Source organism: Portunus trituberculatus, chromosome 22, assembly GCF_017591435.1.
Source record: "Portunus trituberculatus isolate SZX2019 chromosome 22, ASM1759143v1, whole genome shotgun sequence".
In the NCBI taxonomy this organism is placed as follows: domain Eukaryota; kingdom Metazoa; phylum Arthropoda; class Malacostraca; order Decapoda; family Portunidae; genus Portunus; species Portunus trituberculatus.
Window position 1 is genome coordinate 8,751,873 of NC_059276.1, and position 12,440 is coordinate 8,764,312.

At 41.8% G+C, this 12,440-nt stretch overlaps 1 protein-coding gene across 8 annotated transcripts in view; it reads right to left on the minus strand.

The window, feature by feature from the left end:
• Window positions 1-12,440, minus strand: part of LOC123507539 (Krueppel-like factor 12) — a 134,585-nt gene that overhangs the window by 36,933 nt on the left and 85,212 nt on the right. For 4 of the 8 annotated variants that reach the window (XM_045260461.1, XM_045260458.1, XM_045260463.1 and 1 more), the window contains exon 2: window positions 6,302-6,350. The exons of 2 other annotated variants lie outside the window; for them this stretch is intronic. In XM_045260461.1, coding sequence (XP_045116396.1) covers window positions 6,302-6,343 — 42 coding nt within the window. In that variant the 5' untranslated portion in view covers window positions 6,344-6,350. Of the gene's footprint in view, window positions 1-6,301; window positions 6,351-7,833; window positions 8,031-12,440 lie in introns of those variants that run through there. 2 more of the 8 variants (XM_045260459.1, XM_045260465.1) reach the window with 2 other exon arrangements.

Here is a 12,440-nt window from a genome sequence, read left to right on the forward strand (position 1 = left end):
ATCTATCACTTCCGCTATAAAAACGCCGTTAAAACTAGCGATATATCAAGTAAAGCCTTTTGAATGAAGGTGAGACACATAAGTGTTTCGGAAGATATTTGAAGCAGCACGCGAGGGAGATGAAGGTGAGCTGGCCACACTTCCCTCGTGTCACGTCACAGTCACGTCACGAGGTACAAACATGACACACGAGGAACGACTAACAAAGAGAACATTCCAGGAAAAAACAAGTAGTTAATCTTATGCATTTCTTCCCCCTGTCAGCCGAGGTAAGGGGCGGGGATGTCACCTCACACACCCCGCACCCCACACACCTCGCATGCCTCTCCCACCTCCGCCACACCAGGCTCGCCCACACAAGGCCTGACGCGGCAGAAGTGAGGAATGACACGTCGCCCATCCGTCGCAACACACACGGAACAAATGACCGAGGAGTAGTGACACATTGAGGCGTCAAGGTTGAGTCAGGTTGTTCTGGGGATGAGCCAGAGCCGCCAGCTAGCCAGCCAGTCAGCCACCCCAGTCGTCGCAGCTCCGCGGGTATCACATCTACGATCGCCGGCTGTGTGACTCGCGTATATTCGTCACTGTTGCCCCGAGCTGCCCCTGAGGTGTCTCCCTGTCGCCCCTTTCCCTAAACCGCCCCGTGTCTCCCAGGAATGTATAAAAGGCGTCCTTATTTGTGGCTCTGACTTCATTGTCGAGGCACTCACAGTAAAATAGAAAGCAACAAGTACATGATGAGCGCCAAGCAGTTAGGAAAAATAACATTAACAAGTAATAAGGAGGATAAAAAAAATAATGCCAGTAACAACAAAATCCCGACTACTAGATGGGAAAATTGCTGTCCCGCACACACACACACACACACACACACACACACACACACACACACACACACACACACATAAGACCAGACAACCACGTGACTAAACGAAGCTAAATGAACCATAAAGACAACAACAAGCTTCACAAAAACTTGATTCATGAAAACAACAAGCTAATGCTCACATCATTCTTAAGTAAACACACACAAACACACACACACACACACCACCGTCACAATACACATAAAAAACGCATTACCCTCAATATGGAGAGAGAGAGAGAGAGAGAGAGAGAGAGAGAGAGAGAGAGAGAGAGATTCATGTAGAGGAAATCCCAACTTCCCTAGCTTACCAAACAATTATTCACCAAAATTTAATAATGATGACGTCACGAAGACAGAATGATCTCCCCGTTTTCACACCCTCCTCCTCCTTCTCCTCTCCTCTTCCTCCTCCCTCCTCCTCCTCCTCCTCCTCCTCCTCCTCTCCTCCTCCTCGTAATCAAACAAGTGCGATCTTGCATCTACACGCAACACACAAAAACTCGCGGACTGAGACGCAAACCACACACACACACACACACACACACACACACACACACACACACACACACAGAGGGCAAAAAATAAACAAACAAGCGTGATAACAAAGCAACGTGCACTCAAACAAACCTTTGCAAGTTTAAGTGGTGACGATTTGGTAGCAACTGAGACACCGCACAGAGAGAGAGAGAGAGAGAGAGAGAGAGAGAGAGAGAGAGAGAGAGAGAGAGAGAGAGAGAGAGAGAGAGAGAGAGTTGACAAGGGTGTATAAGATGATGAATAAACACTACTGGACAAAATGAGTCTCTGGATAAAATGACGTTGCGAGATAAGAGAGAGATAAGGAGAAGGTTACTTATAAATCTCCCTTTCCTGTCTAACCTTTCTTATCTCCCCTCTCCCTCTCACTCTCTCTCTCTCTCTCTCTCTAGAGCTCCATCCTATCCCTCTACGTCTCTCCTTTCCCTATTCACCTTAGCAATGACTATCACTTCTCGTCCTCTCCCTTTTTCCTATTCTCATTTATCTTTCTCATTTCAAGTCCTATTCATACTCTCTCTCTCTCTCTCTCTCTCTCTCTCTCTCTCTCTCTCTCTCTCTCTCTCTCTCTCTCTTCCATTCATTCCTATTGTGTCTTTTACTTTCTCTGACCTTCTGCGATGTATTGTTTCTATTCTACATTTTTTTTTTAGGTTAATTGTTGCTATTTTTGTTGTTTTATCTCCTGCATCCTTCTTCCGCTTGTCATTATCCTTCCAGTCATCCACACCGTCCCTCTTCATCCTTTCGTCTCCTCATCCTCCTCGTCTTTCGTGCTGTACCGTTTTCATGAGTAGTATTGTTTGATTGTCTCACGAATTCTCTCTCTCTCTCTCTCTCTCTCTCTCTCTCTCTCTCTGCTTGGTTTCATGAAAATCTAATGCGTTTTATTGATCTAATGTCTTCTCAAACACACAGACTTTGGTTTATGTTTAGAAATTGAGGAAGGAGGAGAGAGAGAGAGAGAGAGAGAGAGAGAGAGAGAGAGAGAGAGAGAGAGAGAGAGAGAGAGAGAGAGAGAGAGAGAGAGAGAGAGAGAGAGAGAGCAAGAAAACACATCTAAATCCAACTCAAAACAGAAAAATTGACTCCACAGTGATGAGTGAGAGAGAGAGAGAGAGAGAGAGAGAGAGAGAGAGAGAGAGAGAGAGAGAGAGAGAGAGAGAGGAAGAAAACACATCTGAACCTAGATCAAAATAGAAAAATTGACTGCACCTTGAGACACAACACCTATCCAACACAGCAACACACCTGTCACCTCGAAGCCTCAACACCTCACACGTCTCCTTAAACAATACCTGCCTAAAACAACTGTCACTTTTTTTCCTCCACCTTCTTATGTATTCTCACTTGCTGCCCGCCTGACCCTCACTGGCATCTCTTATTACGAATGCATACTCCTGTTTAATCTTTGAGTGTTGAGTTTATTAGCGCGTGTCTTCTGAGTGACAATATCATAAACTAACATAATAAGTAAAGATATAATGATAAAATAGAATATTAGATAAAAAAAATGATAGGTCTTTTAACCCCCCCTCAGTACAAGGACACGTTTTCATATTCATTCTGCTTATTATTTAGTGACATTTTACAGCTTCAGAAATTCATGTGGGGATTAAAATAGTGAAGATTCTGGTTATTAATCTTCTGACCTCCATAGACCCTTCACAATGTCAATAAAATTATCTAATCGTACCTAAAACTCAAAATGTGTTCCAGTACTGAATGGTTTAAGTAATCCTATTAAGTACCATAAATAATGAATAAAGGAAGGAAAATAAACTGAAGGTAACATGATAATACGAAGGCAATTTTACTTAACAAATAATAGATACAAAAATTGGATAGAAAAATAAGGTTTCACAGACCAAATCACAACAAAATAGGTTCCACACAAGCAGGAATACAAAAAAGGGAACAAGGAAATAGAAGGAGGGAAAATTATTATTGATATTCTTGCGGTGGAAAAGGGAGGAAGGCAAAAGAAAAGATAATTGACGAATCAAGAAATTCCAGCGAAAGGAAGGACACGTCAAGGTACACACACACACACACACACACACACACACACACACACACACACACACACACACACACACACACACAGGAGAAGAACACAGTTATTACACAGCAGAAATAGAAAAAAATAAATAAAACAAAGTAATAAACGAAAAAATATAAAAAGAAATGAAGATAAAAAAATAGAGAAAACAAAAGAATGAATCAGGAAAAGATGAATGAATGGATAAGGGAAAAAAAAAGGAGGAAAATCAGAATCCCTAATATTATTGTAAACTTCACATACGAGTCCTCCTGACCTTACAAACACATACAAAGAAACACACAAACAACACGACACAATACCATAAGTGTCCGAATCCCCGTTTTGAACCTGAACCAAAACAAAAACAAGAAAAAAAGGAGAGGAAAGAGGAAGAAGCAAAAACTCGAATATTACTAAGAAAAATATCAAAATTTCTATGACTTTATTTTCTGACGTTAAGATATTCCTTGTGTGTGTGTGTGTGTGTGTGTGTGTGTGTGTGTGTGTGTGTGTGTGTGTGTGTGTGTGTGTGTGTACCGTGATAAATCTAGCTTTTGTCTATAATTTGGGTTCGCCTCACCGACACCTTCCATGCTATAATTCAGAGCGAGACACACGTATATCAGCAGGGCCAAGATTTACTCCCTCTAGTAGCGTGGAAGTGCAAAATACAGGATATAAAAGACTGAATAATACCGATCATAATTCCAAACCCTTTTCAGAATTCCCAGGTAGTTTCAGATACTTCTTTTCCCTTTAAGAATTTTGTTGCTGTATTACATGGCTGTTTGTATTTTCAACCTTATCCCCTTCAGTACCAGTATACGTTTCCATATACATTCTGGTTAATATTTGCTGGTTCTATACAGCTTCAGAAACTTATGTGTGGGAGGAAAATAGTGAAGACTCTGGCCATTAAGTTTCTGACCTCCATAGACGCTTCCTCATGTCAATAAAATCGTCTAATCACACTAAAAACTCAATGTAAAATGTGTCCCAGTACTGAAATGGTTAAAAAAAGCAAGAACCACGTTATTAAGAGCTAAGAAAATAGCAACAACAAACATTAAGTACTAAAATAGATAAAAACTGGCATGATTACGAGTTTTCATAGTGAAGAGAAAAAGAAAAAAATACTTTACGACTTTAAAACCCAAAAAGAACACTGATTTTGTATAAACTAAAGAAATTCAAGAGAAATAACAAAGAAGTGGAAAAAAAGGGAAAAAAATCTGCTAATCTACAAATTTCCAAAATAAAAAGAGTAAAAAAAAATCTCTAAAACCGAAAAAAAACATAATTAATTTGTACGGTAAACTAAAGAAACGAAAGAAAAACCGTACTTATTAATTGGCAAAAGAGAGAGAGAAAAAAAAAAAAAAACTTCAAATCCACGAATCCAAAAAAAAAAAAAAATAAATAAAAAATAAAAAAAAATAAAAAAAATGAGGTTTAAGGTCAAAAGATTCCCATTGCACAGCACGGTAAACTCAAAAGGAAGAGCAATAAAAACACACCAATCTACGGAAATGACCCGGAAGAGTTGGTAAATTTTCTGCCCCGAGTTTTTCCTTAAGGATAAACAAGGAAACTAGCCGCGGACAAAGACGCTCAAAATTATCTTGTTATTCGGGGAAACAGCGAGAGGGTATAAATCTTGGAGGTTTTGCGCTGGTGGAGGGAGAGGTAATAAGAGGGAGAGGGAGAGGGAGAGAGGAGGGAGTGAAGAATCATCGCTTACTTTAGTCTCGTCGCCACACCCTTTGTTTGACACTCTCCTCTCCTCTCCTTCTTTCCTCTCCTCTCCTCTCTTTCTTTCCTCCTTTAGTAAACTGACTCTTGTTTTGTCTTTGCATTTTATTTTCCTTCATTAGTTCGTTAGTGTTAGTCCTTCCTGCAGGTTCGGTTCATTTGTAATTTTTTTTTTATGGGTTTTGTTTGTTCTCATTGATTTTGATGTTTAGTAGTAGTAGTAGTAGTAGTAGTAGTAGTAGTAGTAGTAGTAGTAGTAGTAGTAGTAGTAGTAGTAGTAGTAGTATACAGAAACACCTAACGATTGACTGATTTGTTGAATTACTGAATGACAAATCAACTGGCTGACTGATTCATTGACTGACTGACTGACTGACTGACTGACTGTATTACTTATTGGTTCATTTTACTCACTATGCACACTTCTGCGCACACTTCTAAAAACACCAAACAAGAACGTCAAAGAAAGATAATTTAAACACACATTAGTTTATCATAATGAGCGAAGGACAAACTTGAGTGATACGTAAACACACACACACACACACACACACACACACACACACACACACACACACACACACACACACACAGACTTAGCTTTGAGGTGTGGCTGGTGGAGAATACTGTTTGGAGTGTGTGGGTGTAACTATGGGCGTGTGTACAAGTGCGGGCGGGGGAGTGAGCTACAGAAAACTAGTGGGTGTGGGTGGAAGAATGTGGGTGGAAATGGGAAGCCACTTATTATGAAAAAAAGGAAGGAGTAAGATGATAAATAAAAGGTGAAAAGGTCTGTTTGTGTGGGTATACGAGAGTGAACTTTGCCCTTTGGTTATTGGTCATAAAAAGGAGCGTTGCGTCATTATATTGAGCTCATAATGACATCATCAACAGGTGCGTGACGTCACTTTTGGGGGAGAATGTTGTGAGATCACCATTCGCGGAAAATATTAGAAAAAATGTGAAAAAATAAACTTGTATAAAAACTAAACCACATAGAAAAACGACCCACAACAATAATACAATAAATACAAAGCAGGAGGAATAAAATATGGAATATAATAATAAATCAGGTGTAAAGAAGGCACAGTTTTTACCTTACATTGCTGCGCCGGCTCGAGCCCCAGAGAGGTCACCATCCCTCACCTGGAATACAAAAAACAGGTATTAATAAAGAAATGTAGAAGGCCATGGAGGAAAAAACAGAGCAATAAATAATGACAACCTCGAAAAATGTGAAACAGAGACACACAGAGAAAAGAAAGAGATACAGTCAAGGAAACACGAGGAAAAAAAACACAGTACAAAGGGTGATAAAAGAGAAACAGAAGGAAAAAATGCAAATTCACAGGAAAATCTAGAAAATATAGGACGAGAATTATGACAAACGAGACTTCACCGAAAGAGGAAATAAAGCATAAAAACCAATAAAGACGCGGAAATAAAGGGATGGATTTATGACACGCACAACACTTCAACGAAAGAGAAAATAAAGCGTAGTAAACAATAAATAAATGGTAAATAAATAAAACTACACTCGTAAAAGTTCTTAGTAAAATATTCAAATTATTTTTACCAAGAAAAGGAACACCAAGTGGGCAGCGAAGAGGAGGAGGAGGAGGAGGAGGAAGAGGAGGAGGAGGAGGAGGAGGAGGAGGAGGAGGAGGAGGAGGAGGAAGAAGAGGAGGAGATACATTGTGTTTTCTTGGAAATTTTGGAGTCAGCTTATGCAAAGATCGATGTTGTTGACTTTCCTCTCTTTCTCTCTCCCTTTCTCTTACTCCCTCCTTTTATCTACATCCATTCTCTCTCTCTCTCTCTCTCTCTCTCTCTCTCTGAACCTAATATTTCAGAAAATGTGGGGTGACTGTGCAACTCATAACTTACTTTTTTTTCTTTATTATTATACACCAATTTTGCAAACTCCGGTGGGTGTCGCTTTCAACTTATTTGGTGTTGACGCAAGGACTGGAACACAACGTTGCAGAATTCACTCTCTGTTCTCCTTTCAATCACTTTCACTGTTCACTGTTTCTCCTGGCTAAGGTAACGAGTACACACACACACACACACACACACACACACACACACACACACACACACACACACACACACACAGGTACACTTTTTTTATAATTAGAACCTTGAATGTGGCTTTAACTTATAAGAAATTAGCACACCTTAATTTACGACTTAAGTTAACTCGCATTCATAACAAATGTCTACAAACCACCTTGGATTATTAATGAACCTGATTGCCATTGTCATTTTTATTAGCATTATCAAAATTCGAAGAAAAAAATACTCTAAGAAAAGAAAATAATACTAGAATTTAATAAAACAATAAAACAAAGGAGTAAAGAATGCTACTGAACAAATCATTATAGAGCTGACCTTCACTACATCTCTCTCTCTCTCTCTCTCTCTCTCTCTCTCTCTCTCGGGACAAACGGAAGGCGAAACAGGGATAGAGAGAGCAGCGTGGCGAGCGTGGAGAACATGGAGGGCGTGGAGGTCAGGCAGTGAGGTAGGGGAGGGAGAGTAGACACGAAGGGATGGGGGGAGAGGGCAGGGGATGGGAAGTCTGAAGGGCAAGGCAGCAAAAACAGGAGAATGCCCCTTGAAATACCTCGTTTTCTATGACAGGGCGAGGCAGGAGGTCCCAGTGATGCTTTTCCCGACGTGGCCAACACACGACAATGTTTAAAGAACGCCAGGATGTTTATGCTAGCGACGTGCCTCTCGGTGTCTCTCTCACTGCAGTGAAGGAAACGACGCCCCCTGTGGACTGATACCCCGTGGTGGCCTGATACTCCCGCCACATGACACCGCCACACCCTCCAGCCACACCCGCTTCCAACCTGCGTGGTGGCGGTGGTGTTGCCAGCCGTACCTTGGTGTAATTATTCTCCGCTGTGACATCACGTGGGCTCCAACTCGAGTGACTCCCGTGTCTTGGGGAACGCCAGCACCGGTCGCCACTCCTGTTTATGTGTGTCTGCCCTGGGTGGTGAGTGGTGAGTGCTGGTAAAAGTCTCGCGGCAAAACGTCGTACTCAGCACCACGTGGACCCTCTACTGGGAACTCATGAGTAATCCCCGACCTCACAATCACTTCCGATCACGCCCCATGCCCCTCCACACTCCTCCCGCACTCCTCCGCCACTCCCTCCAGCCGCACCAACAACCTGCCTCCACGCCCACGCTGCCTCTGTACCCACGCCCCAAGCGCGGGCAATGCACGGGCGTGGCAGCCTGTACGTACAAGACGGATGGGCTTGTCAGGGGACAGAAACGCCCTAATGTATGAATGTTCCCGACATGTCATGTACGGAGAGGTAAACAGACACGCTCATATCGAGAAGCGTGTGTGTCTCTGCCCGTGTGTGTGTGTGTGTGTGTGTGTGTGTGTGTGTGTGTGTGTGTAGCCGAGGCGCATTTCAAGCTCTCCTACAAACTCGCATAAAAGTTTGAGTCACAACTTGAGGCACTATTAATAAGTTTTGCCCCGTCGTCACCTCACAAGTTCTGGTCTGGCCGCTCGGCTGACAGTGAGGGATTAGCGGCGGGATGGGAAGGTAATGGATACACGAATAAGCCAAGGAAATAAATAGCCATTGAAGGGAACGTAAGGGTGGCTTTGCAATGAGTGTTTGTGTTATGAGGAGTGTGTGTGTGTGTGTGTGCCTTGCACTGATGAGGCGGACATGACTGCGCACACACACACACACACACACACACACGTTGCTGGGTATACAAAGGTGCATCTCTAGACGACATAAGCAGCATTAATTAGGAATATTAATCATAGAGGTAATTAATGTGTGTGTGTGTGTGTGTGTGTGTGGTGTGGGAGTGAGAACAGATTTATGTATGAGTGATGATTCCCACGCCGCGCCGTGACTTTTACACACACACACACACACACACACACACACACACACACACACACACACACACACACACACACACACACTCACACAAGAGAAAAAGATAAGAATGATGCTCTAAATGTAACCAAAATACGAGTATAACAATAACTCAAAACTACTACCGCTACTACTACTACTTCTACTACTACTACTACTACTACTACTACTACTATAAATAAAAATGAATACGAGCAGAAGAAAACGAAACTAGGGTGTGGGAGCGAAGTGTAGGAAAGGAGGGAGGGTGGCGCGGGTGGAGGAGGAGGTAATGGAGGTGTGAGGGAGGAAGGGGCGGGGCTGGGAGGAGGTGGAGGAGCTGGGGAGTCCAAGACGTTTCCGTTGTCAGGGATGATAAAGGCGTGGCTCCTCCGCCCTAACCTAGGATCTGACAACATTATCCTCCTTCTCCTCCTCCTCCTCCTTCTTCTTCTTTTCTTCTCTTCTGTTCTATTTTCCACTTTTATCGTCTCTCTTCTTCCTCTTCCATGAACGAATGCGTTATCTAATTTATTATCACTGTTTATTGTGTCTTAGTATTTGCAGTTTGATATTCACTTACATTTACAAGTCGAGATGGACGTAAAGAGAGAGAGAGAGAGAGAGAGAGAGAGAGAGAGAGAGAGAGAGAGAGAGAGAGAGAGAGAGAGAGAGAGAGAGAGAGAGAGATTCCACTACACACACACACACACACACACACACACACACACACACACAAGCCCTTGGTTCTCATGTTGAACGACCTTGAATAAAGCAATTAAGGTACAACACCTGTGCTAACATCTGTGCTTCAAGGGGGAGAGAGAGAGAGAGAGAGAGAGAGAGAGAGAGAGAGAGAGAGAGAGAGAGAGAGAGAGAGAGAGAGAGAGAGAGAGAGAGAGAGAGAGAGAGAGAGAATATTCCTCACTGAGTCAATATTCAACAGTTTATCTTCATTTGACATTGGGTAACATTCGAGTCCGGATGAGGATACGCACACACACACACACACACACACACACACACACACACACACACACACACACACACACGACCCAGTTTTCACCATCGCTGCTGTAATAATCGCCAGCCAAGGCCACCGATTTTTTTTTACTTAGCGTTAAGATATTTGCGTTGGGCTTAATAGTGGTAGCAGCAGTAGTAGTAGTAGTAGTAGTAGTAGTAGTAGTAGTAGTAGTATCAGCATCACCTCTAACAACAGTAAAAGGAAATATATTGTGTGTTATAATGAGATGGACACACACACAAACACACACACAAAAAAAGAAGTAAGAAAACAGGCATTATTCTTCTATTGTCCATATTATAAGCAAGATTTTTTTGTGTGTTAGTCTCCGTGAAGCAGAGGCAAGATGGAGAAACGGTAAACAAACACAAACAAGATCAATTCACAATTTCTTAGTATCTCAAGAATAGTAATAAATCTGAAACGAGAAAAAAAAAAATAGCAAATGGATAAATAGATAAATAAATAAATAAATATATAAATAAGCAGTAAATAAGAATAATTCCTTTTAAAGAGAGGAATGGGAATAAAAAGAATGTCTGGTGAATGGATGCAGAGAGAGAGAGAGAGAGAGAGAGAGAGAGAGAGAGAGAGAGAGAGAGATGTATATAAAAAGATGCATTTTTTTTTGTCGGGAAAAGATAGACACGGATGATGAATATTGGCGAGTGTCGTGTGTGAATAATAAGAGTGAGTGAGTGAGTACGTGTTGGGTTTGAGAGAACAGCCGATGAGTGAGTAAAAAAATAAACAATGGAAGAAAAAACGCACTGAAGAAAAATACAATCAAGAAAAATGATATACAAAATACGAGTAGGAAATAAAACAAGACGGATGAAAAGAATGAATGGAACAAAATGAAACAAAAACAAAAATCATTCTATTTGAGAGTTAGACATGCTTCTCTCTCTCTCTCTCTCTCCCTTCCTTCTTCCTCCTCTCCTCCCCCACAGACTATACTTCACTACCACACCTATCTACTCCCACCCCGCCCAGACCCGCCCAATACCACTCCCTCCCCACACCAGGGCTTACTGTGGGCGGAATTTCTGTGTGTGTGTGTGTGTGTGTGTGTGTGTGTGTGTGTGTGTGTGTGTGTGTGTGTGTGTGTGTGTGTGTGTGTGTGTGTGTAAAAAGTGGTTGGGTGACGGGTCGATTTCTTGTGTGTGTGTGTGTGTGTGTGTGTGTGTGTGTGTGTGTGTGTGTGTGTGTGTGTGTGTGTGTGTGTGTGTGTGTGTGTGTGTCCAGACTCAATACAGTACATACAAGTGCACGAACATCACAAAGTACAAGGTCTCTTAATGTTACTTTTATGAATACGACAAATTATCCTCTCTCTCTCTCTCTCTCTCTCTCTCTCTCTCTCTCTCTCTCTCTACACAGTTTCCCAATCTCTCAACCAGGGAGTGTCTGGAGCTACCTGTGTGAAGCAACGTCTAGGTATCCCTCCCACACCTGGCCAGCCTTCAACAGGTGAGCAATTTTACAGGAAACACTTGATTTTTCCCACCCTTAACATTTCCCTGTGGGCGTTGGCGGTCGGAGCTCAAGGGGAAAAAAATAAGAAAGTTGATGAACGGTTCTACCTCGATAGCATTGTTGTCTGCTCATAATTTCCGATTGTGTCAGATTGGATATTGTGTTTTGGTGTGTAGGGTTCAGGTAATGTCCACAGGTGTTCCGACTCTCTCGTCATCATAGGGGACGGAAGAGGGAACAGTCACGAAGCTCAGGTGTATACAGACAGGTATGTACACGTTGTTTGTTAGACTTGTATTCTCAAAAACTTCTGTGCTTCATTAATTTCAAAAGGTTTTATTGAAATGTACACGAGTTTTTAAGGTGTTTTTACGGTTATAAAGGCAAAGTGACAAGATTTCTGCATTAGTAATTGGAAAAACGCTCTTGAAATCCTTGTTAATCATCTCTGTGGTCTTGGAAAATAGCTGTGATGAGAGACCAAAGTGTTTCTGAATACATGCCTTATATCGAGAACAGAACAGAACTTAAAGAGACAGATGGTGAAGAGTGATGAACTTGGACAGAGGAAGACAAAAGATGAGAGAATTAAGGAAAGTAATATAATAAAAGATTTTGGTGTTAGAGATAAAATATTCGTGTTTTTTTTATTGAATCGAAGATAAAATAGTGTAAGTTGATCAGATGACACTATATCAACACTCTCTCTCTCTCTCTCTCTCTCTCTCTCTCTCTCTCTCTCTCTGGTAATTCCACCATCCCAACCGTTTCTATTAACATAACCATCTTTCTCTTTCTTAATCTCCTCCTTTCCTCACTTCAT